General features: G+C 46.4%; 1 protein-coding gene across 2 annotated transcripts; it reads left to right on the top strand.

The window, feature by feature from the left end:
- Nucleotides 1–4,127: 4,127 nt before the first annotated feature.
- On the top strand, nucleotides 4,128–27,056 carry IL13RA2 (interleukin 13 receptor subunit alpha 2). Of its 2 annotated transcripts, none has more exons than XM_074915128.1 (10): nucleotides 4,128–4,285; nucleotides 14,142–14,300; nucleotides 17,745–17,896; nucleotides 19,993–20,146; nucleotides 20,601–20,721; nucleotides 22,530–22,714; nucleotides 23,810–23,967; nucleotides 24,742–24,886; nucleotides 25,529–25,631; nucleotides 26,554–27,056. In XM_074915128.1, exons 2-10 carry the CDS (start codon nucleotides 14,222–14,224, stop codon nucleotides 26,594–26,596), a joined length of 1,140 nt encoding a protein of 379 aa, XP_074771229.1. In that variant the 5' UTR covers nucleotides 4,128–4,285; nucleotides 14,142–14,221; the 3' UTR covers nucleotides 26,597–27,056. The 2 variants fall into 2 exon arrangements, with proteins under 2 accessions (XP_074771229.1, XP_074771230.1); XM_074915129.1 differs by lacking the exon at nucleotides 4,128–4,285 and adding an exon at nucleotides 12,300–12,369.
- Nucleotides 27,057–27,172: the final 116 nt, after the last annotated feature.

Below are 27,172 nucleotides of genomic sequence, written 5' to 3'. Positions count from 1 at the left end.
TATGAAAAATGTATCGCTGGTTATTTTGTCAGGAATGCTGTGATTTTGATGGACCAAAGAAATCCAAAGGCATTTTTGCCCTGCCCCACACCACACTGTTTTGATTGGACAGTTCATATGTTTGTGGTGTCATGAAAACCACCCACAAAAAGTGCTGCTGCAGGCCAGAAATTTTTAAAACAGTGTAGGAGACAAATTTCAAACCAAAATAAAGCATTTGAAATTGAGCTGTCAAAAGTGATTAAGGGTAGGGAAGCATATTTACTTGCTCTTTTTTTTTTTTTTCCCCACCACAGGAAGAACAGTGGCTAACTTGTATTCTGTTGAGCAGTCCTTCCCCGTGGGGAGGAATTTCTGATCGCTGATGAATGTTTTGTGCTCCAGACATTCACAAACAGAAAATCTAAAAGTATGGGAAAATTTGTCTTATGCTTGATATTCTCAGACTATAAAATAGGGAGCCCATGAGAGACACATGCTGTGGGCTGGAAGATAAGCCAAGGCAGTTTCCCTTGAGCGGTGGCTCATTTGCTTCCTCTGGAGCAACCTCCCTGCTGCGCTGAGCAGCCCCCTCTTCTCTCCTCCAGCATAGGCACAATCCTTCCAGTATCCCCAGTGCTCTCCCCTTTCCCACGACGTTCCCTCCAGCCAAGGCAGAGGCAGGGTGGACACCAGGCTGAACCAGCAGCTCTTGGCCCAGCAGAGACAGCAATAACCTCTGCCTATTGCTACCTGCAATCTCAGCCTGTGTAATTAAGGCAATATCCTGGAGCAGTGAAGGCGTGACCATGTCAATGGTTGCATGTCTGGGAAGACCTTTCCTACTTCTCCTGTTCCCGACAATGCGCAGGTTTTCTTCAAACCCTGTTTATTCAAATATGGTTTATAATGAGCCATTTCATATCGTGGTTTGGGCTGAGCCAGTGCATGGATCAAGAGATTTCATGTTTTAAGGGACTTAGTGGGAAGCATGACTTCACTAAGAAAGCATCAGACTGCCTCTGCTTGTGTGGCATGTTCCCAGAGGCAGAGGCAGTCGGTGCAAGACTGGGAGATGTTTCAGAAGAAGGCAGGTCTTCAAGATTCAGGGTTATAGCTGGATCAAAAGCGTATTGTAAAGTCACTGCTCCGTCAACTTAGAATTTACGGGAGCATAACTCATTTTTAGAAAAATACAGATTGTTGCACCAACAGGTTTAAGAAATTACTTTTACAGAAGCAAGCAAACTACTGAGATCCTGTCATTAAAATAAGTATTTTTCTTTATTAAGAGAAATCTTCCTACATCAGCTGAAATCCATCTTGTAACTGGCAATTGATTAACACGTTGATGAAGTATATTTCTTAAACCTGTTGAAAGATTTTTTTCCTGTTGTACATCTTTATAGTATTACTCAGATGTACAAAGTCAGCTCTTAGTAATGTAGGGCAAGTCCCAACTACAAACCATAGCACCAGTGAAAGTCAGAAAAGGGAACAAGTAGGAAATAGCATAATTATCTTTGGGCTTAATCCTACACACCCTGTATTTCTCAAGCATTAGACTTAAGATGTTAGGTGCTGGCAATATTCTTGCGTGCAACATGCCCAAACAGACTTTAAACAGGTTGAACTCTCCCTGCAAGGTGAAACTGGAGCAAATGCTAGTTCTTTCCTACCACTGACTAATCTGCTATTAATCTATCACAGTTTGGGTTTATTCTGGGAGATGGCAGTGCCTGAGCATAGAGAAATGCAGTAGGAGAACTGTATTGTTTTGACTGAGAACTATGTTCTCTTCTGTTTTTCCTCACTTTGCATGTGGGCATAATCTTTATCACAGGAAATGTGATAATCTCCCTCACCGAGGGTAAACTGTGAATTTGTTGCACAACCTGGAAGAGTGAGAACTTGTGAAAGCGAGATGCCATGCTCTGGTCTCCTGCTGGAAGTGGGGAGCTTTCCAAAGCCCTGGCTTGCAGCATCTCTGTAACCTGAAATTACACACCAGGGAGTTCAGGCACTGATACCTGACAAATGTGTGCTGGAGGACCCAAATCTGCATCCAGCCATTACAGGGGTAGGGCCTTTATTCAGGTGAACCATGGACACACTTGACTTTCAGTGACAGGAACCCTGGGAAGAGATGGCTTGTTGGGTGTTATGAGCTCTGCACACTCAGCAGTTGTTGAGTGGGAATTCAGGTATTTATAGGGCTTTGCAGTAGTGTCTCTGCAAGGTCTGAAACAATAAATCATTGCTTTCTAGCTCTTCAGTGGTGCCTCAATTCATCTTTTCACTAGACTGCTAACTGCGTATTCTTCATGTCATCAGAGTTTTGGCTCTGGCAACTTAGTACTCCTTTATCCATGGTGAATCAAATACTGTTGATTTATGTCAAAGATGATGTATTTCCTTAGATTTTTTTACCCCAAGGTAAAAGGCAGTGGTTGGCACAAATCCTGCTCTGTAAGCTTTTACAAAGGGCAAACCCAACAGAGCTTCTATTGAAAAGGATCACGAGGAGACACATGGGAATGGCCTGCTCAGAGCTCTGACTTTGGAAATCCACTGTGCTCTTGTCAAGCTTTGAGCAGCATTACCTTCAGGTCTGGTCACATGGACTCACTTCTTCACCAGTGGTATAAACTGTTGATAAATTATCTGGCAAAGACTTCTGTCCCCAACATACCAGGGTCACCTCTGGCCAGAATCAGTCTCTCCCACTACCAGGATGGCAGGGGACAGTTTTCAAAGCCAGGCTCTGCCTTTCCAAGCACAGCTGAGCTGGATTAGACAGACCACCCTCTCAAGAGGCTCTGTGTATCCTGTCCTCACCCTCCTTGACAGACCACAGTCCTGCAGCAGCTGCTGGAGGAAGGCATCTTGCACAGAAATGCTTCACAGAGGGCAGAGCTGCAGCGTAGCTCATCAGTCTCCCCTGGAATACTGTGACTCTGCTTTTCTTTTCACTGTTACCTAGTGCGTGCATGCCCCTGGGCACGTACAGGGGTTTCAGCACTATCAAAAGAGGCTGGTCACTTTTTCCCTAATCAAATTTCCTGTTGCAGAACATACCTAAGAGCATCCACAAGCCAGATTATACCAGTGCAATATAACCTCTTATTCTGATTTCACTGGCCAGTAACCAAGAGACCCCAGTCAGTGCTGGGGAAGACCAAGCAGCTGTACCTGTACCTCCCTGGAGATCAGTCCTGCCAGCAATTCCTCCTTCAGCACTGTAATTTATACATCTGCCAGCATCTTCTCTCAGGATGCGAGGTCTGATTCCTTGGTGAAGTCAGCTCCATCTCACCAGCGTCACTTCTGCCTGTAACTTCTTGGGGCAGTTTTTCCCATCTATTGCATTCCTGTCTGAAAGCAGTGGTTTTCTCATCAGGACCTCGGTTAAAACATATTTCATAGAAATAAAAATGGAGTGAAGCTATTCCTTGATGAGAAGGAGCCTCATGCAGTTTGAAGGGACCTAGGGGAAGCAACGACCAAAATTTCCTATTGGATAAAAAGTTAAAGTGTTTTACTTTCATAAAATTGGGTTGGTTTTTTACTCTTGTTCCCACAAATGAAGTGGTCCAGCTGTCATCTGCCTGTGGAGACTTGCCCGTCCGTAGGTGAGATGCTGAGTGCTCAAGGTGTGCTGAGCTGCAGCAGTCACCGCGTTTGCAGGTGACGGGAGCTGGGACATCTGCAACCTCCAAGACCAGACAGGCTTTTCGAGGTTTTCCTGTCAGCTCACTGCAGAACCCCTAGCCCAGACCTTAAACACCAGAGCCCATTTGCTGCCTGGCTGCCGGGGGCTTGTCTGTGCCGCTGTCTCCGTGCCGGGACCTCTGCATTGCCAGCAGCCCCTTGGCTGGCTGGCAGCCAAGCAGGAGTCTGTCAGAAGTTAGCTGGAACCAGTGAATTTCCACGAAACACTTCACAGTAATCAGGGTTGTCTGATCAAATTGCATCTTGTGGCAGGAAAATCCCTGAAATGCTGGTGCGGGGCTGTTCACTGTAGCCCACGTGTTTACTTTACTATCTGGGAGGGATCTTGAGCCGGATGCCTGCTGTGGGCAGTGAGCAGTGGTTGTCTTCCCGGTTTCTTCATGTGCATCCTATACACAGAACACTCTTAGGCTGGCTGTTCAGATGCAGCTGGTTGAAACTTACTCTCTAGAAACAGGAACATATGCTGGACTTCATCTTCTATTTTGCTGTTCTAGTTTTCTTTTTTTAGAGCTAGTAAATATTTTCATCTTGCACACTACCTGGCTCAAAGGAAAAATCCCAGCGCGTTATGGTAAGCCGTAACTATGTGATCAGCATTAAATTTCAGCAACTCACTCTCTGCTGCATTTAGCCAAATGGGGGTGGGAGAATTTGCATCATATTAAGATTTTATTTTGGTGTGTGTGTTCTTGAAACTCAATGTAGCTGTTCAGGTGGAATGCAGAATATGGATTTATGCTTACTAGCATTTCTATATAAATTTGAAAGAGTCTTCCAGTGCTTCTTTCTTTTTTACTGGTACTGATGTTTGTGTTCCTGGAGTAACTTTGGTTACATCTGCTCAGAGTTCAAGGTGATGCTTGCATTGCAGATTTTTAGATGAGCATGTTTATACTTTTTTTGCATGTATGTTTATACCACTGTTGCTTGAACCAATATGTGTTCCACTCCTCTGAAAATCTTCCTGTGGTCATTGCTAAAGTGTCTTCTCATATTTTTCCTCTTATGGGAAGATTTAAATGGCTTTTAATATAATTAACAGCACTTAAGCATGTCCTAAATCAGCATTGGCTTACGGATAAGAGCTGTCAGCAGATACCGTTCAGGGGCTGTCTGTTCCTGGCCAAGCAGTTATTCTGGTTTAATGCTTGCTCTCTTGTGGGACCTGTCAAATGATTTGCATCTGAAAAGGACAGATCCATCCAGCATTTTGGGGGTCTTTTTTTTTTTTTTTTTTTTTTAATAATTTCTTCTGGGTTTGTTCACCATCAGGCCAAACTTTGCACTTTTCATAAAACATCTGATGAAGCACCTTTCAACACCAGTAAGATGTTTATGTGAGATATAAAGGCTTGGGCTGCTGTTTGCATTGGTGATCCCTGGCCACTGTACAGGACATAGAAGGCACAGGACACCAGGCCAGCACTGCCATCCCCTCCAAAGGCACCCCAAGATTCAGAAAAAACATCTGCCCCCAGGGCAAATGCTATTTTATATCCCTCAAAGTTGTAGCTCAGGGTTCAAGGACCAGTCTGTGATAATGCACTGGACCTTGCCCCTTCTGCTGTGTTTACCAGCTGCCCTGCTCATTCCCTGACCCGCACTCGTCCCTCCAGATTTGGCTGCCAGATTCTGCTCACGGCCGCAGAGGCAGGATCGGGCTCTGACAGCAAAGTGCCTCCACGACTCACAGGCCACATCGTGACAGGGGAAGGACCACCTCTCCCGGCCAGCCTCCGGGGGCTGTTTGGCTGTCCTGGGCTCCCTGGGGGTGGTACCTGCCCACGTGTGCTGGGGACGCAGCAGTGACGGGGGGGGTGACAGATCCTGCTCTGGCCAGGGCAGCAGCAGTGCTGCCTCCGCTCTGGAGATGAAGGCAGGACACAAAAATGAAGTTACCGGATTGTCAGATCCCCCAGCACCCCAGGTTAGGGCATTCAGCTATACAGAATATGTGTCTTTAACACTTAACCACTCCTACTGCACAGTGATCTCACCAGAGGGACCTCTGCCAACATCTCTGTTGTGCTCCAGTACAAGACATTGGATAGAGTTAAACAGAGAAGAGAAACTTTGCTGTCCCAATGGCTCTCAGGCTTGCAGAGGAAAATTCAGTTTTAAAAAATGATGCAGAGAGGCAAAAGCCATGAGGTTACTCTTATTTTAAGATGGCCTGAAAGCTGAGATGGAGCACCGGCTCCTTCCACTTGTTGGTCCTGGTACCAGCAGAGGCAGTTGGTCTCTGCATGCTGGGCATGCTGCTTTGCCCATCACAGCTCCTACCCCCTCCATGCTCTTGGGGTTGATCTGCAGTGTGCTGTGCCACTGCAAGGCTTGTTTTCCCAGTTACCATGAGAGCACCTCGAGTGAAATGTTTCTGCTTTCATAACAACTCTCTAGACCTCTTTTTTATTTGTCTATTTAATTCTGGAGCAACCTGAAAGCAAGACTGGAAGTAATTACCACTGTCCTGTAAAACCTAGCTTGTTAAATTAGGAAGATTAAAACCCACAGGCAGACGGGCAAATGGTGCTGGGGAAAAAAACTGGCACAAGGCAGGGCAGGTGGTCGGTAGGGAGCGGGATGCTGGTGCGATGCCTGCCAGCAGCACCCTGCTGGAGGGAGGCTGACCTGAGAGCTGGGCATTCATCACAGGCAAAACAATGAGCATGGCCCTGGTAAGGCTCAGCCATCCCAGGAGGAGAACCCAAAGGATGTGGCTGGGTGAGGGTTTTTTTTTTCCCCCAAGTATTTAGCACTGAAGTAGCTATTGAAAGCCTGGCTGCTGTCCGTCATGTCGCTCTGGTGACAAAGCTGCTTTTATGGAAGTGCAGCAGGCTCTTGGCAAGGTTTTCAGCAGCAGGTTGGCAGCCAGTCTGGCTGGAGCTTGCTGTGCTTGCCCCAGTGACTGTAGCTTGAGCTGGGTTCAGTCCTGCACAAAGATTTTAAGACCTGCACCATTCCAGGTAAACGCATTTTTGCATCTGGGCTCTAAGTCACGTGGTGGGAAGACTTCAGTCTTTCCTAAAACAGCCTCTGGGCTGGCTGCAGGACCCAGTATCCACCTGTGGGAGCTGATAGATTTGGTGGGAGGAAGCAAACGGAGGTTGTTCTGTAATTCTAAATTAACAACTCATGGTCACAGCCTGGTGCCCAGGAGGCTGCAGTTGGCTCCTGCCTGACCTGTGGGACAGGTAGGAGAGGACAGTGTGGATCGCAGCAGTTTGTTTGGATGTTTTCAGGTTCTCTGCTCCAGACAGGCTCGTGGCTCATCAGTCTGATGGGTACGAGGTGTTATTTCTGTCTGTGTTTGCCTGAGGAGCAGAAAGTGATTCTGGAGCAGCCCTGGGCTTCCCAGCATGGGGCCTCTGGGCAGCACGGGTCCAAGTCTGAAGACAAGGGAGAACAGGAGGAAGAGGGGAAATGGCACCTTCCTGGGGACCAGGGATGCACAGACCTTCGCCGTAAACCCTGCGTCCCCCTGGCAGAGCCTGACGTAGCCGTAGGACCCAGTTGCACCCAGTGCTGGGAGTGGCCAAGTCAGCTGTAACAGAGCTCTGTCTGCACACGCACGTAGGACGGTTTGTTGTAGCTCCCCCCCAGCTTCTGCTGGGAGCCATGTCAGAGCCTTCCGCTTCCAGAGGTAATTTTTAGCTTCTTTTGCATTTCTGTCCAGATGTATTTGTTGTGGCCCATTTATTAACAGTTGTTGCCCTGCCAGCTTTGTGTCTTCATTCCAGTTCTTCCTGTAACACGCTGGTGCATTCAGTGGCAGAATTTGGGCTCCAGGGTGCCAGGCTGTGCTCCTGACCCCACTGCAGCTTGCCAGTCCCAGCATCTCTGCAGGCCTCCCTGCGCCTCCACAGCCCCTGGAGCCCATCTTCACAGCAGGCTGCTTCCCAGATGCAGCTACACATGTTGGTCAATGCTATCTAATTCTTCAGCCTGCCTTGTATTTTTGCCTACAAAAATTTTATGTGCACTGGTATGCCAGGCTAAAACCTAGTCATCGAATTGTTCATTAAAAGCTGCCACTGTGCCACAATAAGAATGAAATTATTCTCACTGGCTCTGCTAACCTGCCAGCCCAAGTCCAGCTGCATGGGAGGGAGAGGCAGAGCGAAGGGCACATGCAGGTTGTGGAAAAAATGTTTGAGGAGCAGAAGACGACTCTGTGCAATGGGAAGACAGGAGCCAGAGGGCTGTGGACACTTTGGTCAGGGTGTGCTCCCAAGGCTGGAGACATTCTCTGCACAGATACTGTTTCATCAGCAATTACAAGAAACCGCGATGATCAGGATGAGCAAGGGGTGCCTCTTACACAGCAGGGAACCTGAGGCGGAGGAAGCTGAAAGGCAGGTAGGGTGTGTGACTTTTCGCTTTCAGCTCGACGGACCTTTCTGTGAACAGAATTGATTCAGAAAGTAAAGATTTCAGCGGTGCCAGCTCCAGGGCAGCCACCTTGTTGGCTCACACAATACCGGCACATTCAAACAGCTGCTGTCGCTTCTTTGAGATGTCATCTAAGCCAGGATTAGACCCCAGCAGTAGCCATCAGCAAAGAAATAGGGAAAACTGAGGTCTCCACTCACCACAAAAATAAATGTTGACATTGGTAGAGAGTCTAGATGCTTCCATCGTTTCCTGAAGTCCCATGGAAGCCATGTTTAATTTTTTAATGCAAAGAAAGGATTTTTCTTGCAACACTCAGTCTGTGCCATTGCCCTGTGCTCCTCTTCCTAGCACGTCTCCTCATGGTGACATCCCCTTTTTGGTGCAATTCACAATGCTGTGCTGGAGGCCACAAGTCTGGAATTGCTGAGTGTCTTATTCCGGTGCCTCAGAAAGAGGTTGTTTAATGCAAGTTAGATAAAAGAGACTGGCTTCCCTGAAACATGAGGCAGTTAAGAGGCTTTTACAAGTCATTGATTTTTCATGCCACTGGCAATTTCAAAACCATCCCTTTGGATCAAATGAAACATGCTGTTCGATACCAAATGGTCTGTTCATAGCTGGAGCCTTTTAGTTTTTATTTTGTCAAATAGGAAGCTACTTCTAAACATGGAGCTGAATTGCAAACTTGAAAGCTTTTATTCTGAACTATCAGATCCTAATATTTTAATATAGGAAGGCAATGGACTGCTTGACAGAACCAATTTAGCAGAACTGGGGTGAATGTATCAAATATATTTTAACCAAACCTGATTTGGCCCATTTTTTGGACTTTGTGCCAGTGATGATCTTTGCCAGCAGCTCTGCCATTTGCAATGAGGCATTTCAGCAACAATGCTGCTCTTCCTTTATTTCCTCAAACAAAAGAGGATTTTTACAGAAGTGTTTTATAATTTCTGCATGTACTTGCCCAGCACATCTGTCAGAGACCGAGGACCCAGCCCAGGGGCTTCTCTGCTCTTTGAATTCTCTTATTCAGTCTGGAAGGACCTTTACAAGTTTGCCTTCCCTGGGCTTTAACTCTTTTATTAATCTTGGCCGTTAGAGCAGCTGTGAGGCTGTGAGACCTGGCCAGGCTCCTGGAGCAGGAGGAAGCTCCTGCCAGATGTTTGTGAGCACATAGTGACTCCAGGAGTTACTCACCCAGCTGACAAATCGAAAAAAATCTCATTTGTGAGCAAACCAGACAAGACAGTGGTGCTTCCAAATACAGTTGTAAGGGGGAATGTAGCCATGCGAACAGGAAAAAAATTCCCTGTGGCTTTGCTGGTTGCTGGACACAGGGGTGTCTCGCTGCTGATCCCATGGGGCTCTGAGGAAAGGTGGGCGCAGGGCACAGCAGTGGGGGGCTGAGCCCAGCCAGCAGCCAGGCCAGCCGCGGTGCCTGGGGACAGCTTGCTGCATGGGAGTTTGCCAGGGCACCCTCCCAGTTGCGTGCAAGTCTTGCTGGTGAACCAGAGCAGGTACATTTTTATTACCTCCTTCCATGAGCTTGTCATCACCTCATGTTTCAGCTTAATTCCACTTGCAGAAGAGTTAGTAAGATGCAAATCACCTTCCTGTCCCTGACCTGAGCTCAAGGCCATGAGGCTCTGATCCAGCATGTGCAGGCATCTGCCCTGTGTTTCCCACAGCTTGCTGGGGCACTGCTGACAGCTACAGCCCTAAGGTCAGTACAAGCCAAGGCTGGGCACGTGGCCTTTGCAGAGGTGTGCCCTGAGCTGTGCCTCCACTCAGCAGTGCTGGAACAGGGCATGGATCCTCCCCAGCTTGCCCTCAGCCAACCTCCTCCAGGACCAGCATGGGGATTGCATTAACACCGGCAAGGGGAGGAACGCAGCAGAAGCATAACAGCATGAGAGGAAAAGAAAAGCATCTGTAGTTTGCCAAGGGAGCTGTTTTGGGCAGGAGGCTGGCGGGAGGAGGCTGAACCTTTCTCAGGGCAGAGCTGAGCTCGCAGCTCCTCCCGGCCTCTCCAGCACTGCAGGCTGTGTAGTGGAGCCCTATTGTTGCAAATCCCAAATATGCTTTTTTTCCAACTTCATTTTCCCAGGAACTGACCCAGTTCTAGCACTTGGGAACTGGCATTCACCCTACTGGCAAATGTTTCTCATCTGTTTCAAATGATCTGTCCAGTATGACCTTTTCTGCTTAAGTAGCTTACACAAGGAAAATACATGAATGTTAAATCCTCATCTTGCATAATTCTGAAAGCAGGGCCATACACTTACCAGCAGCAAGGGGCTTTTTTCCCTGTCCTTTGCAGAAAGTAAGAAAGAAGCAGCCAGCACTGTGCAATTGCAGTGAAGGGAGAAATAACTCACACCCCCCAATTAAAGGATGTTCAAGGCAACAGCCTGTCTGCTACCCATTTCTGCTGCTTTTTGCTTTGGAAAGATAAAAAGCAAGGGTCTTCCACTATGGGCAAAGCCCCCATGGCCTTCTGGGACTGTTTCCCAACCAAGTGCCACTGCAAATCAGGACAGTGGTGAATCATGGACTTTCTGGTTCCCTACTTCAGAGCTCCCCTTAGCACCCATCAGGCTGAACTCATCTTCATAGTCCGAGTGCTCTTCCTTGCTCTCATCTCTGTTTTCAAAGCTGTGCTTTTGCCCAGCATACAGCAGTTGGTGTCTGTTGTGGGAGGCAGTTGCTATAACCAGGTATATGGCATCATTTTTTATCTTTAGCAGAGCAAAAGGTTAAAAGGTTCTGAAATTTTGCCTGCATCCACCTTGAAAGTTCTAAAGTGCAAAGGATGGTCACGCTTTTTCCATTGGCACCTACCTTCACAGCATCTTATCTGAGCCAGAGCCAAACAGCTATTCTGTGATGGGAATGGCTTCACACCTGAAAAGCAACCGTGCCTCCCCAGGTCTGCATGGCCAGTACAACAGGCTGGCAGCGCTGCCCTGCCTGAGCACAAATCTACCTGCGTGTGCACAGCAAAATGGAGAGGATAACTGACAGGTGGAAGGGGGTCTGGCCTTGCCTTTGCTGCTCCAAAACACCCTCACTGACTTCAAGTGGGAAGCAATAGCACATTCATTTGGGCAATAATTCAAACAATGATACTGTAAGTCTCGTACAGGTGCTTGGAGGGCAGTTTTCTTCCTAATGAGAAGTGCTCCTTTAGTTCCTGATGCTGTTTCTCATGTTCTTAGTATGTCTGAACTGATCTCAGTATGCTTAAATCTGGCCATGGGCAGATCCTGCCTGTTGCTTGTTGGGGCACACACACCACAGCTCCACTCATTCCAAAACATCCTTTATCGTCCCTCCTGGAGGGGAGTTGCTGCAGTCAACTTCCCTTGACTCACACAAGGCAACATGGAGATGACACCCATGTTTTATTACTAGTCATGACCCTGGTTGATCCTTTAGCACAGCAGGAATTGTGAGATGTTTTTTTCAACAAGGTGTACTCAGCACTAGAGCTCTCACCTGGGGCAAATCAGATGTGGTTGAAGCACCCGCTCCTTGCAAAGGGTGCTTCAGGCTGGGGGCGAGGGAGGGCTTGCAGGGTGATGCAGGGAAAGAGGGATGAAGTAAATGGTGACAGGCAAGGCTACACAAGGCTCACGTTGACCAGCTGCACTGATGTGCTTAGCCCACAGAAAAGGAGCGAGGGGAAGGATAATTTCCTGCAGATCCCTGAGAGGCAGGAGCAGCTGGGTTGACTCTGGAGCCATCAGAGCCAGCAAACCCGGGGCTAGGCGCTGCGGGTGGTCACATCGGGGCTGGCCCTGGGGGACCACCAGCCACACTAGCGTGGGCCAGGGTGCTGCGTGGAGCCACGGCTCCCCGGTGCCAGGGATGGCTGAGTGCTGCCACCGCTGCCAGGGGCTTGGGCAGAAGCCAGCAGCTAGCCTGCACTGATTATGCCATTTGGTTTTAATTTTAATGAACCATTTAAACATTTCAAACATACCTTTGACCTACTTGAGCACAGTTATAGCAACAATTAACACCAACACCTCATAAATCCTGGCAATGTCCTCTCTGGTGCTTGGCAAAGCCTCTGATGGTGTGGCAAGTGCCAAACATTACAGGGTGGCATCTGATCCCTGAAGAGAACAGGCGGAACTCTTTAAAAACCTCCAGATTTCTGCAAAATGCAAAGTTTTGAGCAGAGCAGCCATAAGGCTGCGAGGAGCCCAGCACTCCAGAGGCAGACAGGATCCCATGCAATTAGAGGCCCAGGTAAGAACACTTTGCTGGTTTTCTGTGTAAGTCTTTGTTTATTTTCACTCGCCTTGTGAAACCATGTGAATATGTTAATTAACTGCACTGGAAATGGAAAAAAGCTTCCTCCACTAACATTCATGCACAGTCCTTGGATGCTGTTACTCACCAGCTGTGAGTTATAGCTGCTGCTTTCCCCAGATCTGTAAGTCGGCTCTCCTTATCATTGCATCCTTGTACTGAATTATGAGACCTTTTTGAAGCAGAGACTTACGCATACAACCACAGGTTCGTACTGACACAAGTTTTATGTTGTGTTCGATATGTTAAGAAGTAATTCTGGTCATTTCTTCTGACTTCTCCATACGTTCTCATTTCGCAGTAAAACAGATAGATTACTGGTATTGATTATACTTACGTGATGGATTTGGGGGGATTTTATATTAATTTATATTGAAAATTAGCTCTCCAAATTCCTGTGTATTTTTATTGCTGACATGTGTTGCCAGTTAGAATTTCTAGTTAATTTAAACTCCCCCCCTGGCACAACCTGTCTCCTCTGACTACCTGGAGCTACTTCTTGAAATGATGGGGGTTTTGTTGGCCACGGCTCTCATATTTCCCAAGGTCCCTCTGACTTGAAACTCTGCCATTCAGTGACCCCCCATTTTGTATTGTCGCCCTGTAGCCACGGGTGCTGAGGAGTAAGCAGCCATGCCAGACCGTGACTTGGGAGTCCACTTTTATAGCCAAGGCTGCATGGACAACGTAAAGCAAGTTTGTAATGTGAAAGGAGCTCAGTGATGCCTTGTGTGTTCATGTAGCTGTCACCATGTCCTTACACAAGCAGAGCTCAAGCAGTGGCTTCAAGCTTTCAGAAAGATTGATATCTATATATTTATACCTACATGTATATCTAATCTATCTGATCAATCTCTCTCTCTCCCCCCATCTCTATCTAATCTATATCTGTACTTGTATCTATACATAAAAATTACAGAATGTAGATGATTTATTTTTTTATTTACCTGTAATCCATGTGCTTTCTGGTATGGGGAAGCTGGTATGTCCATAGGCAGTGATTCTACCCACCTTCAGCATGCAATCTGAAGGAAGGAGAAGCCTCCCCTGGAAACTCTGCTCCTCTCTCCCTCTCAGTCCCCATCTTTCCTCCAGCAAGCCTGCTTGGGAAGAGAAATTTGTACCCTTCAAAAATTATCATAACAACTAAGAAGACTTCTCACAAGCATTCCTACCATTTATTTTTCTTTGGAAGGTGAATTAGAAAGGAAATTATCTCTGTTTGTTTTTTTTTTTTTCTTTTTAGTCACCAATTCCTGAAACAAGAAAGCCAAAAGCACTGGTGACAGTTGCATAAGATATATCTGTTTATTGGATAAGACATGGCTCAGGCATTCTGTTTTGTTTTGGTTTGGGTTTTTTTAACAAAAATTTCATTGGTCTGAGGCACTTCCTACAGCAGGCAGGTCAGTCACTTGGTTGTGTCACTCTTTCCACAGAAGATGTGTGGCAGACAGCTCGGTGACTGAAGTAGAGGCTGACATGCCTTCAGAGAATGTGCTTAGCTAGCCAGATGCTGTTTCAAATTAAGCCAAAGTCATCCATGTGTTGTCATCTCCAAAGGCTACAACTAAAAGTCCTCTAGGAAATGATTAATCAGACTTAGTAAACGAGTAAAAAGCCGCTTGTTGTCAGTGCTCACCCTGCAGAGGGAATGCCAGGGCCCCACTGATGTGCTGAAGCCTTTCAACTCCGCTTTGTTTCTCCAGCCTCCTTGCACGTGTGCCGCAGGACTGCTTTTCTGACGCCGCAGCCCCTCCAGCAGGAACCCCTGACGTCGGATCTCTGAATGGCTCTCTGGTGGCTTTACGCTCTCTCCATGGCACTGTTGTGGGGCTGCGTGGCATCCTCCTCCTACCACACCACAGGTAAAGCCTGGCGTGCCATTTGTGTCGCTGCCTAACGCGTGCTTCACATTATTTCAGGTCCTTTATGAACTTAATCCTTCAAATGAAGCTTTCCTTGCGTGTGTGTGTGTTACAGCAAGTGGCTGATTTATTAACGTGTAATCAATTGTGTAAATATATTGTGTGTTTAGTGGATATTTTTCTGAGTAAATCCAAAAGCAGCAGAAACTGCCTTTGCTTGATTATTGTTTGATATAAGGTTATAAAATATAAGTACCACTTGGATACATAAATGCTCCTGAGAACAGTCCCAGGAGGACAGACTGTGCTAGGTATAATAAGGGCTTATTCATGACTGAAGAATAATACTTTCTTCTAAAAAGTATTGCTCTGCAAGCTATCATCCATGGCAATGACATTTCACCCTTTGCTTCAAGCCCTTGAACACCTCTTTGCTGCATCGCACTCGCCAGCCCCAGCCCTTTTGGCCTCCAGTACCTGGGAATTTGCACCCAAAAGCTTTGCTTCTTCAGAGAGATGGCAGCAGGTCTGGCCATCCCTGCTGCAGCCGGTGCATGGTGGAGAGGTGAAAACTTGTCCAGGAGAGCACTGAAAGGCTCCCTGTCCTGCCAGCCAGCACGCATGGAAAGCTGCCAGCAAACACGCTGATGCCACACCAAGCAAAGCAGCACTGCCTTTAAAAGGGGCTTCTCAAAACATGAAAGCTGCTTGCACCTCTCTGACCATCATGGAGAAGTGCAGACATAGATGATACGGGGGGCACCTGGCAGGCTGCCATTTTTCCACTGGCAAAATAGGCAGAAAATTGCAAAACCTCTTGCTGCTTGCACCACGCATGGCGTGGGGTAAGGCAGTGGGAGGCAGCTGGGAATAAGCAGCTGGTTCATCATCAAAACTGTGATGTTTTAGTGAGCGTGCATGGTGGGTGGCCCTGAGGGCTGTGGCCACCTAGCCAGCACATTGCTACCTGACTCATCACCATGCAAATCAGGTAGAGAACTTGTTGGTTGTTTTCTTTTCAAGAAACATTCAGGAGAGGCTTTCCTTCAATACTGGATAATGAAATAAGAGTATTTCTAGCCCTGTGTTCTGTGTGAGACTGGTTTGTCATGTAATATTATGAAAATGAGAAACTGCAAGAGGCAATGTGGACATTTAAAAAAAAAAAATCAAATCCCAGAACGTAAGCCCCATCCCAAAAGGAAGCTTTTCCAGTTCTTCTGAAATCCAGCCAAAATTTATTTTGCAAAAATTGTTGTTTACAGTTGCAATCGTTTTGAAAAAAATACTACTGTTTTGTTCAAGCTCAGGATGTAAACACATTTCAGAGCGTTATCATTTCCAGTCAGAAATTCCATTCTTGACCAATCTAATCCTCTCTTGACAGTTTATCACCAGGCTCACAACATAGTCTAGTAGCTTTTTGCTTCCTTGTTTGCATAGCTGAGAGGCTCGGCATTTATCCACTCAGGAGGAGCTTCCAGAGCACAGGAGAGTCCAGCTCGCCACGCTGCCAGCGGATCTCCTCGGCCAGCCTGTTATGGGAATTGCACACGGCAGCCACCGTAACAGTGTTTAGCTCTGGGACATGGTGCAGTGGGGATGTGGAAGCCCTCCCTTGCACCGGCCCTGGATGTGGAAGCCACTCCTTCATTTTTTAGCAGCTGCAGCTCTTCAAGTGCCATTCCTGCAGACTTGCTGTCCCGTGTGGTGCCTCTCCCTTTCCAGGACCCTTTGTATGTTTGTGAAGACCCAGGAGGTGGGTGAGATGCCCTCACCTCACCCCAGCTCCTACCTCTGATGCTCACCAAGAGCCCAGCTCGAGCACTCTTTGCATAGGTGGAGCTGCCAGTGCCCCTATTCCCCCTCCTCTGCCCGTGCTGGGAAATCTGTGTCTGTCATAGCATAGCAATATCAGACCCTTGCCTCCTGCAGAACAGGGGGCTGCTGAACACAAGATATTGCACGTGCAGGGCCATGCCTCATTGCCCCTGGAGCTGGAGCAAGCTCACCACCACCCTCTGAACCCAGGCTGCATTCATGGGACTCAAAGCTGGTGGGAGGGAGAATGTTTTACCTGTTAAACAGAAAAATACTTAAAGTCTAATTTTTGTCCAAATTATTATAGTCTATTGTTTCTTGCCCCAGCACCTTCCTAAATACATTGCCATGATATCCTACTTCGCCATTTAATGTAACAACAAATCTCCCATGGAGCTTTACATGCTGGAAAAAGTGGGATCTTAAGACTGCTGCCTGTGGTGTCTTTCATTTGGGAGATTTCCTTAGAAGAAATAAATCCTCCAACGATGTTCTCTGCAAACTTTCCAGGGAGCACATTAAGTTTTGATTTATATCATTGTCTTCCACTGAAAGATATTCCCAGTGTCTGTTTTCATTATTAAAAAAAAAAAAAAAAACAAAAAGAAAAAATGGTGTAAATCCTGATGAAGACATGAAAAACGTGGCAGAGAAGCCAGTGACCTGGAGGCCAGACTCAAAACACAGAAGTGGTGGCAATGCTGTGCAGACACTGCCAGGAGATGGGCTCCAAATCACGTTGAAAAAAGTGTATTATCCAGTGAATATGAAAACCAAATGGATAACCTCACCTCTAGACAGCGGAGAACAATGACCTCAGAAGTTGCAAAAATTGACTTCATTTGAACTCATGAAACTGAACAGCCAAACAGCTTTCATCATGTGAACGACAGCTCCATACAGAGCTGGGCTTTTAGGAAGCCTGTCTTAGTACAGAATTAATCCATAATATATGCTGATTTATTAACATATGGCAGCACCTTACAATAGCTTAATAAAAGCCAGATTGACTGTAAAAGCACATTTTTATAAAGCTGATAGATGTCCAAAATAAGAATGATTTTTAACTCTCTGCTTTTCTGCTTCTGTGTGTTTTTTGTCTTGTTTTTTCATTAATCTTTAATATACTTGAAAGGAATATTTAAAGCAATGTGGGTGATTTGTGTCTGTTACAGTTAAGGAATATAAATTTCCCTGACAGCACGCTGTGATCTGTCATCCTATGCTGGTGTACCTGCTGAACACAATGTTTGCAAGGATACTTGTCCTGACAGTGGGTAAATATCATGAGGACTTGAAAGGTCATCCTAGGACAATAGTTTTGCTTAAAACATCTTGAAAAAGAGTGTCAAAGATGTGGCATTCTTTGTACCTTTTCAGTGGGCCTTGAATGTTTTCTCTGAGCATCAGCAAAAACTGTTTTTTGGAGTGTGGGCAGGAGTAAAGCTTGTGCATGTTTGTTGAGAATAGGTTATTAAATAGCCGGGGCTGGACCTGGACCAGCAGTGCTTCCCTCCACATCCAGCAGCTGCATTTATCATCCCATCAAATTTAACAACTTTTTTTTTTTTTTTAACTTTACATCGACATTTTGTTTTACTCTCTGCTTTGTTTTCAATTTAGTTGCTCCCCCACAAGACCTTCGGATCACTGATCCTGGACTCTTAGGTTCTCTCGATATCGAGTGGAAACCTCCACCCAATGTACAAATGTTCAACGAATGCACTGTAAAATACAAGTTTGAATACCGCAACACTGGTGACAGAGACTGGAAGGTAAGTCAAAGCACGGTTTAATCCTTTTAAATCCAGGCTATTGTTCTGCCTTCAGTTGCTGCATAGGTTTATATTTGCATTTCAAAGAGGAGTGGTACCAACGCCCGGTTCCAGCTTTCCATGAAAAAGCCACACTGTTCCAGTGGTTTGAATCTTTTGCCAAAAGAGAACGTGTTTCGAAATGTAACAGCAGCAGCAGCCAGAGAAGGGGCTATTTCTGTCAGAGGGTGTGGTGCTTGCTGCCAAAAATAATCCAATAATATCTAGTAACAGTGCTCATTGTAAAAGGCACTACGATGTTTAGAAAGTCTTCACAGGGCTTGAACTGAAACTCAGTGTCAATAGATCCTTAGGGATGCAAAGTGGTGAATAAATAAAAGATTAAATTTCATTAATTATCCTAATGCTTTAATATTCTTTTTATTCAGCAGGGTGTTTCTAATTACCATTTACTTTTGCCTTTTAGATATGGTTGACTCTAACTCAGCTCTGTAGAAAATTGTCAGTCTTGTTGCAGGGCAATAGCAGACAGGGACAGTACAGGAGGGGTTATAGGAATAGATTTTGGGCGTGCTTAGAAGATGAAAGCTGCTGGAGAGTTAGGAAGGTAAATAGAGTGGGTAGAAGAGAAGCTCAGCAATAGGCTGTTTGGTTGGTGCAAGATACTGAGGAACACATGAAAAATATGCTGAGGATGTCCCCCAGAAACCCAAAATACACATTGGTGTCCTGAAAGAAAGGGAGATTTTTTTTCACAATCCTAAAGCAGGAGTGCTAGAGAGCTTGCCAGCTCAAGAGACCAGGAAGAGTGAGGAGTAGTCGCATTGGGTTTGCAGTGCCGTGGACCCCAGCCTGTTGCTGTGAACAGTTTCCACATGTCCTGCATGAGCTGCTCGTCTGCCCCAGGCAGCAAAGCCAAGGCTGCCAGGCTGCGCCCAGCCACCCTGCAGACGGGTTTTGGCCCAGCCATCCCATGGGAGCCTGGAGAGCACAATGCCTTCAGCTATGGATTGCGATTTTGAGGTCATGGAATGGGTCTCTTCGACCTGACATCGATCATGTCACACTCCCAGCCATGGAGCAGCGTGCAGCTGTGCAGATTCTTCCGTGCTGATTAACTGGCATTTAAAAAGCACAAAGGAAGAAAGAACTTCAGTTTAAAAAACACATCAGAATTCCTTAATCACAAGAGATAAAAGTGTCTCACACAGGCAGATCTAAAAAGTAGAAAAAATCACCGCTGGTATCCTTGCCAAAACCTTGGCCCCAGATAAGGTCATGAAGAGTCAGTCTGAAAAACATTCATGGGACATCAGCGGAAGCAAGAGTCATCGATGTCTGTTAGAAACACATGTCTCAACACAGTTCTTAACACTCCGGGACTGCTGACAAAAAGCCTGACTGTGGGCTGTGGCATTGCAGTTTCTGCTGAGGCACACGTGTCTATTTTACAGCATGCTACTTCTGTCCTGCTTGGGCTAACGTGACACTTACTCTCTCTCATCTCTCATCATTTGTTGTAACTCTTGACAATTTATTTTGCCCTTGTGTAAAGTAAGGGAGAGTAAGTCTGAGGAAAAAAAAAAAAAAAAAAAAAGAAAAACCTTCAAAGAGGGTGCTCAAAAGCCCTACAAGGGCTAAGCCTAGTGGCATGCGATGGTGAGCTCCCGCTGCACTGCCTGGCTGCTGCTCCATCCTTGCAGGGTGTGGTTGTGCTTCCCATGGGAACCACTCGTTGTTTCTTGTGTTTCTGATTATCTCACTTGATGAACAAGTGCCTTTTGTCTGGATTTACTGTGGTATCCTTCTCAGAGCCTCCCCGGTGCTCCTGGCTGGCGAAGATCCCTTGAAACAAAGTCTGCTGTCTCGTGCCATTGCTGGTGTCCTGTGGGGTGGAAGGACTGGGAGCCAGCGAGGCTGGGCAGAGCAGGTGGTACAAGAGTGCTGGAGAAGCAATGGGCTGGAGAAGCAGGACAGAAATGTAAAGAAACATTAGAGCACACAAATGAGATTACTCACAGCTAGAGCAATAATAGCTAATTCTGCAGTCCACTTAGCAACAGAAGAGGTGCTTATAAAGTCTGTCTTTGAACCAGGTTATTTTTACTAGGAAGCTAAAATGCAGAGTTGGATTTGACCTCAGCAAGACTGCTGAAGTGAGGGTACAGACACTGCTTGAAGGACGGTGTACCGACGACGTGGAGGTGCAAAGTGACTGGATTTATGCTACCTTTCAGGTCCCATTGCAAGGTTAGGAGCAGCCTTTAGTACCTGGTGTAGTTTTGCACTTTGCATGAGACTGTTGCATGAACCACTGCTGGCCGGAGGGTTGCTGGATGGAAGCCATTGCAGGGCTTGTTGAGGTATAAGACACCAGGGCATCTCTGCTTCCACTGGCTATGGTTGTGGTTACTGGATACTTGGGGCTCATTTCCCTCTGCCCAGAGCTGGGTTGCCCTGCATGAGCTCCACTGCTGAATGAAAAGGTCATTTATGCATCTTTCTGCTCTAAGTACAGTGAAGCTTTTGTAGGAAACAGAGCACTTGGCAGCAAAACTATCTAATAATGGTGACTGGCTTTCTTTTCTTTCCTTTTTTGTCTTTCAACAGCAGCACACAACTGTTCAGAGACATAAAATGGTATTTCTGCTGGGCCTGACTGCTACATTGCTAAAATAGTGGTTATTTCTTTCTCATTTGACAGGAAAACTGGAATCAGAGGTTCAGAATTTCCATTGCATCTATCATGACTGGGAATACCTCAAGTGCACTTGGCAACCAGGTCTTCTCGCTCCTCACGGTGTACATTATGGACTATATTATTGGTATGTATCAGCAAAATAGAAAAACATTCAGGCAGCAATCAAGTGAACCTCTCAGGGTACTAAAATGCCACAGCAAATATGCTTTTATGACTGTCAGTGCTATTACACGATCCACCTAGACTGAGCAGAAATAACGCTCCATGCAGCATGTGCCTTCTGGCAAGTAAATACCAAATCACTTCTTCCTTAAAATGAGGCTCGTGCTGACCTTCTACAGGGAGTACCTTCTCCCATCCCTTCCCTTTTATTCACTCCTGTGGAGTGTTTTCTGCATGTTGTCCATCATGAAGCTTCATGCTTTCCCTTTGCTGGACACACCTGGATCATTCTGGCTTCACATCTCCCTTGATCACAGTGCATATATCTATAGGATAGGATTCAGCAGGAGGTTACCAAGCTCAGTGAACCCTATACAAAGAGCAGGGCTTCTTGGTGACTAACAGTTTTAGCCTTCAAATACATTTTCATAGCCTTAGCACGTCTCATACAAGCAAATATGCCGCCAAAAGGTTAGTAATAATGCATGTTTCTCAATTGCTTCTTTTATACTACTGCCTAATGATTCTGTTCTGCAAGAAAAACAAAGCTAAACTTAAGTGTTTTTGACAAAGTAAATGTTGTATTTGTGCTTCAATTCCCGTGACACTACGGTAAGGATGACTAGTCAGGAAATCATTGGTTTTCATGCCTTTGGGCTACATGTAGTAAACCATAGCTGCTTTTTAAAAATAGTTTCCGTATAGCTCTTGGAAATAGTCTTCAAAGCAGAAACACTGATTTAAAACCATTTTGCTAATTACAAAGATCTGCTCCGAAGAAATCATGGAAATTTCATGATTCTTTCCTAAAAACAAAGAACCACAAAAAGCCCCAACAAACCCACCCTTACTTTACTGCCTGTAACAAAACCAGGCATTTGGATCGGGGTCCCATTGGATAATGAGAGTGGGTGGGAACAGAGCCATGGCATCCTTTGATCCCGGAGTTAATTTTTATAGCACTGTCACATGAAGTTTTTCCTCCAAACGTAATGTGCTATGGAGGGAGACTTTCATTAGGTGCAGAGTACAGAGGCCAGATTCTGGTCTGTCTCAAGAGCACTAACCCAGCAGGAGTCTTAAAAGGTAATACAAAACACTACCTAGTATTTCCAGAATGGGGCCAGCAGCTAAGCTTTGGGGAGCAGCCCCCAAAGACAGGAGGCAGTTGGAGAGGACAGTGTTGTGGTTGCACATTAGCTAATAACCACCAAAGTCCTCCCTCACTCCCACCCCTGGGCTTCCATTACGTGCCCATGTAGATGCATGGGATTTACCTGCAGTCAGCCATAGCAGCCCCTTAACACTCATTACATTTGTGGCATGTCACCTGCCACAAACCTCTGCATTCTGGCTTGGGAGGGGACCTTTCTGCACCTCTGGAGTTGGCGACTGATGGTGCCCCATGTGAGGATGGGTGTCTGTGTTGAGTAGGGGCCAGATCCTGCCCTGGCTCCACTCACACAGTGGCACTTCATGAGGCTTCCTGTGGAATGGACTGGGGGATAGGCTGACAAAGCCTACAAACCAACCTGGGAAGCCATCTGTGCATGTTAATTTGTTTTTTCCCTCCTCCCCACACATTTCCCATAGAAGGAGACCAGGTGACCAATGCATAACACTGTGCTTTGGATCGCTTGCAAAAGGTAAAGGGTGGGTAGGATATAGGCAATACTCGAGGCTTAGGTCAAATCTTTAAAAAAAAAAAGGCCTTACCAAAGTAGTAACTGCCATTGCTTTGTTTTTGTTTTTTTCTTTCTGTTTTCCTAGGTACGAGGGGCTGGGCCACGCAGCACAGTGTGATGACTATATTCAGGATCATGGTATAAACATCGGCTGCATGTTGCAAAATCTGACCCAGGCAGAATATAAGGATCTGAGCATTTGTGTCAACGGTTCGGTGGCAGCCACTCTGCTACGGCCGTTGTACGTCACCCTTCGCCTTCACAACCTAGGTAACGCCCGCAGGAAAGCAGCAGGGCTCTGGGGACCTGCATGGCCACCCAAGGCTCACCTTTGTTACAAGGGGGTTCAAACAAATGTGTGCTCTTGTAGATGGGTGGCTGTAATGTGTCTGGGTGGATTTTCCCCTGAAGAAGGGGCTGTGGCATGTGCCACACTGGGCTTTAGTTTCCAGCAGTGTTTGCAAGTGAGCAACACCACTCAGCGCCCACCCCGGAGGGTCAGTGGGTGCCTCCAAGTGCTGTGCTCAGCAGCTGGAAAATTTGGGTCTGCCAGGCAGGTGGCAGAGCAGCTATGGGGTTTTTGGCTTGAGCAACTATGGGGTTTTGGCTCTGGCAGCACCGCCACAGAGGTGGCTTCATTTACTCCTGCTGGAACTGAAACCTCTGCTCTGCTCCTGCAAGCACTGAAGAGATCTTTGGGCTTTGCTGTTCAAACCAAGCTAAGGGCTGGGGAGAATTGAGTGCAATGTGTGATGGGGTCTGCTAAAGCAAAGGTGGTTTTCAGACCCATCAGAGACAGGGAAAGGAAGCAATGCAGAGTATGATGTAGAACCTGATCCATGTACTCACTATTACGGGCACTTACCATGCTGATGCATCTACTTGTGTGTAAATGTCAGGGGATAAATGGATAGTTCTTCAGTTGAGTCACTGGGCTAATAAGCAAGATTCCTGGATTCAATTATTGCTTCATGTGCGGCTTTGGGTGCTTGACATAGACCAGGGCCTCTCCTGGGATGAGGCCAACACTGTTGTGGGCTCTCACTGCAGGGCTGAGGCAGCCCTCACAGCACAGGGAGCGCTGGCTGTGCTGACAACGCTCAGACCCCAGTGTTTCAAAACCCCTGCACTGCAGCTCAGAGCAAGGACCTAGCCCAGCCCATGTGTCAAGTTAAAGATTAAGAACCCACCCTCCAGCCTCACCCTGCTCCTGCAGCATCATGGCCGATAGCAGTGGGAGCTCAGAAATCCCATCAGCACGGAAAAGGGGAAGAGATTGGTGGTGATTAACTGAAGCCTCTCCCAGTAGGAGCTGCTTGATTGCATCTCTTGATTTTCTTTCTCTCTTTTTGTTCCCCCCACAAGCCAAGCCCTCACCCCCGAAGCAGCTGGTGGTTTCCATGTCTGCGTCTGAGGAGCTCCACGTGGCGTGGAGCCCCCCAGGTGGTGAAACGCCGCCCCAGTGCCTGGAGTATGAGGTTCAGCTGGCAGAAGATCAGGGAGAAACCAAGGCTGCCTGGGCGGTAGGGACAACACACACTATGCCGCTGGGAGGGGAAGGGGTGGGGGAACCCTTCCTGATGGCCAGCAGTGGGGAGGCATACCAGAAAACCGGGGTTCACACCAAGCTGCGGGTGGCATGTCAGCTACCCTGTGCAGAGATGTTAGCTTGTGCTGGGGGAAAAGGCTGACCGGCTGCTCCATTGCACATGTTCCTACTTAACACCCTGACCTCCAGCTGCAGCATTCGCTTTAGCAGTAACAGATCCCAGCGCGAGTCTCTGAGCCTGTTATCTCAGAAAGCTGTCATCACAGAAATTGAAAGGTTCTTGTGGTTTGTTTTCCTGAATATGGTGGCAATTTTTGGTCCGATGAAACTGTAATTCTGATCTTTCCAAACAAGTGGCCTGGGGGAAAACATGGTTTTTTATGCATGGTGCTTTTTCCTTGTGTGTTATCCAGGTGCAGGTCTGATAGCAAAAATGGCAAGAACCATAGGGAACATTTGACACAAGTCTTCTGAGCTAATTTAATGAAAGATTCCATAAATGAACAGGCATAAATGGCAACATACCTGATGGTGCTCACCAGAATATATGTATTTTCAGTAGATTCATCTCCATAATAATCTTATTGGCATTAGCTGGTCCAAAACTATTATGAAAACATTTAAAACTGCCAAAGCATAATCCAAGAGTTTACAGAGACTTACATTCTGAAACATCAGGCCGTGACAGAGAGCTACTGGTGGTGGACCATAATTTCTTGACATTTGTTCTCTCTGTTTTGTTTCTCAGTCTATGTCAACTCAAATGGAAACCACTTTAACAATTTCCAGAGCAAATCAAAGCCGCATTTCATGTGTTCGTGTCAGGGGGAGAACAAATATTTTCTGTGCTGACCGGGGCTTTTGGAGTGAATGGACGCAGGAGTGTTTCTCTGGTATGGGACCCAAAGTAACCAGCATTTCTTTTACATCCTTTATAAAGCCTGCTGGGGACCAGGCACTGATGGCTGCCATGGGCATCTGCTGGTGTCCAGCACTGGAGGTGGGATCCTGGTTTAGTTACACTCTCAACCATTCCTACAGCTTTGTATCTCCAGTGCACTTAGCAGGCAAGCCCCAAAATATTGATGCTTTTGCACCAGCACCTTTCCCCACTGCACATGGACAGCTGTGATGGAGGAGTGACTGTTTTGCAAGTGAGGGCACATGGTGCTTGGAGTCTCTCTGCTGGGCATCCTCCTGGCTGCCCCACACCACAGATCAGCTCCTTTGAACCCGATAAGCTCTATAGGGCTGTCTCTGTGTGTGCTGGCTCTGCTGCAAGATGCAGAAGGCAAGGAAGAGCCACATAGCTGTGGCTACATATATATGCAGGGTATATGTTATCTTGAAGGAGTATGTTACCCTATACAGTAACATACACCTGGCATATATCTGAAATAGATAAATAAATAAATATATGTAAGGTAACAAACTTCAATGCACTGAGTTTGCTCCTGAGCCCAAGCTTTGTAAGAGGTAATATGACCTATTCTGGAAACTAGCGTTTTGTTATTTGCTGTCATTTATCTTTGCAGTGTCCAGAAAAGAGGACAAGCAGCTATTTATCCTCATTCCAGTCATTCTGAGTTTGTCAAGTAGCCTCATAATATTTATGTTGATTGGCCAGTGCAAGAAAAGGTAAGCACAAAGGCAGCCTGTCCATGTAATGTGCTTTTATGTGGGTGTCTCAGACTAGTTATAAATGAAACAACGTATTAAATACTAAAAGCCAAACATTAATAGATGGTCTAAGATTGGACACCAAACAACAGTTTATTTTCAGGAAATAACCTAGTAAAGTGTGGCTGTTTCTGATATGAAATGCCTCACAACAACCCATAAACTCAGAGCAGAGACTCAAATCCTGCTCATACGAGCCCAGACGGCTTCTGTTAAATGCAGCAAAGTTACTTGCACGTGCAGCAGCATAAATAATGTCATTATCTTGCCCCAAACTGATCAGGCAGCAGAGATTTGTGCTGGTTGTGTTAAAGAAGTACTATTTTTATGGGCTAAGGCCTTGCTGTCTTTGTGCTCCCATCCCAGTTGTTTGCATTCATGTCAATGATGGCACATGGGGAAAGCAGATGCAGTGGATGGATTTGCCCATATCCAAATTACTGGCACTGATGACATTTCTTCAGGTCTGAAGGATCAATTAGAGGGAACTGATCCCCTGGTACTGATAAATATTATCTTTTTCTTATGGCCATATAGTGTAAGCAAGTGGGTAGCTTTTTGAATGTGCCTTTTAAGGCATAACTGATGAGGGAGAAGTGGCCATAGAAATACCTTCATGTTGTCCTCAGAGATGAACTAATACATATTTGGTAGTTCAGTGCATGGAGTCTGAGACACACACTCCTTCATCTTTGTTTTGTATCTGCTTTTCAAATGTTTTGGTTTGTGAAATTTTAACAAAGTGTAGGTGCTAGCAAGAAAACTGTGGAAAGCAAATACTTCCCACATTGCCACTGGGATGCGACAATGTGTGACGGGGATGCTGTAGCATGTCCCCAGCTGTGTCTCAGTGCTGGGAATAAGTCTGTGCCCATTTCAGATCCCCAGCAGGAAAGCCATTGCATGAATCAGTGGGATGCTGACTCTGCTTGCGACTGCTGTACTGCTTGTGTTTGATGGATTGCTCTTAGAACATAATCCGAAGGACAGCCAAGAAGCCCTGAGCTTTCTATAGCCTACGTGGGTCTTCCCTACCTGCTGCCATTTGCAAGGCTGGTTGTTGCAATTCAAGTTCTCAACGGGCCCAGGAAAACATTGAAGGAGTTAAATTAAACTGACTCTGGTGCAAGCTGTTTCTGACAGGACAAAGGAGAAAAAGGAGGCAGTGGAAATGCCATGAATAAAGATAACACACTGCTCTGTGGGTTTGTTGGTTTTTTTTAAGGACTCCAGAAATCTGTCAACACGACACACACTGAAAGGCAGCACCTTACACACAATGCTAGGTACAAACACCTGCATCTAGCCACTGTACACAACCTTGATCTCACCACGTCTTCCTGGTCCCCAAATACTCAGCCTGCTGAGAGCATCTAAATGCTGAATGTGAGCTACTTGAGCTATCTATTTCATTAACTGATATGCCTTATCTGTTGCAAAGCTGAAGTGGGGAGGCTTTGAGAGAAACTTTTGCTGTAAGAAGGCATGATCACAGCTAC

The sequence above is a fragment of the Athene noctua genome, chromosome 11 (genome assembly GCF_965140245.1).
Source record: "Athene noctua chromosome 11, bAthNoc1.hap1.1, whole genome shotgun sequence".
Lineage (NCBI taxonomy): Eukaryota > Metazoa > Chordata > Aves > Strigiformes > Strigidae > Athene > Athene noctua.
This window is presented reverse-complemented; position numbering and strand designations above follow the sequence as displayed.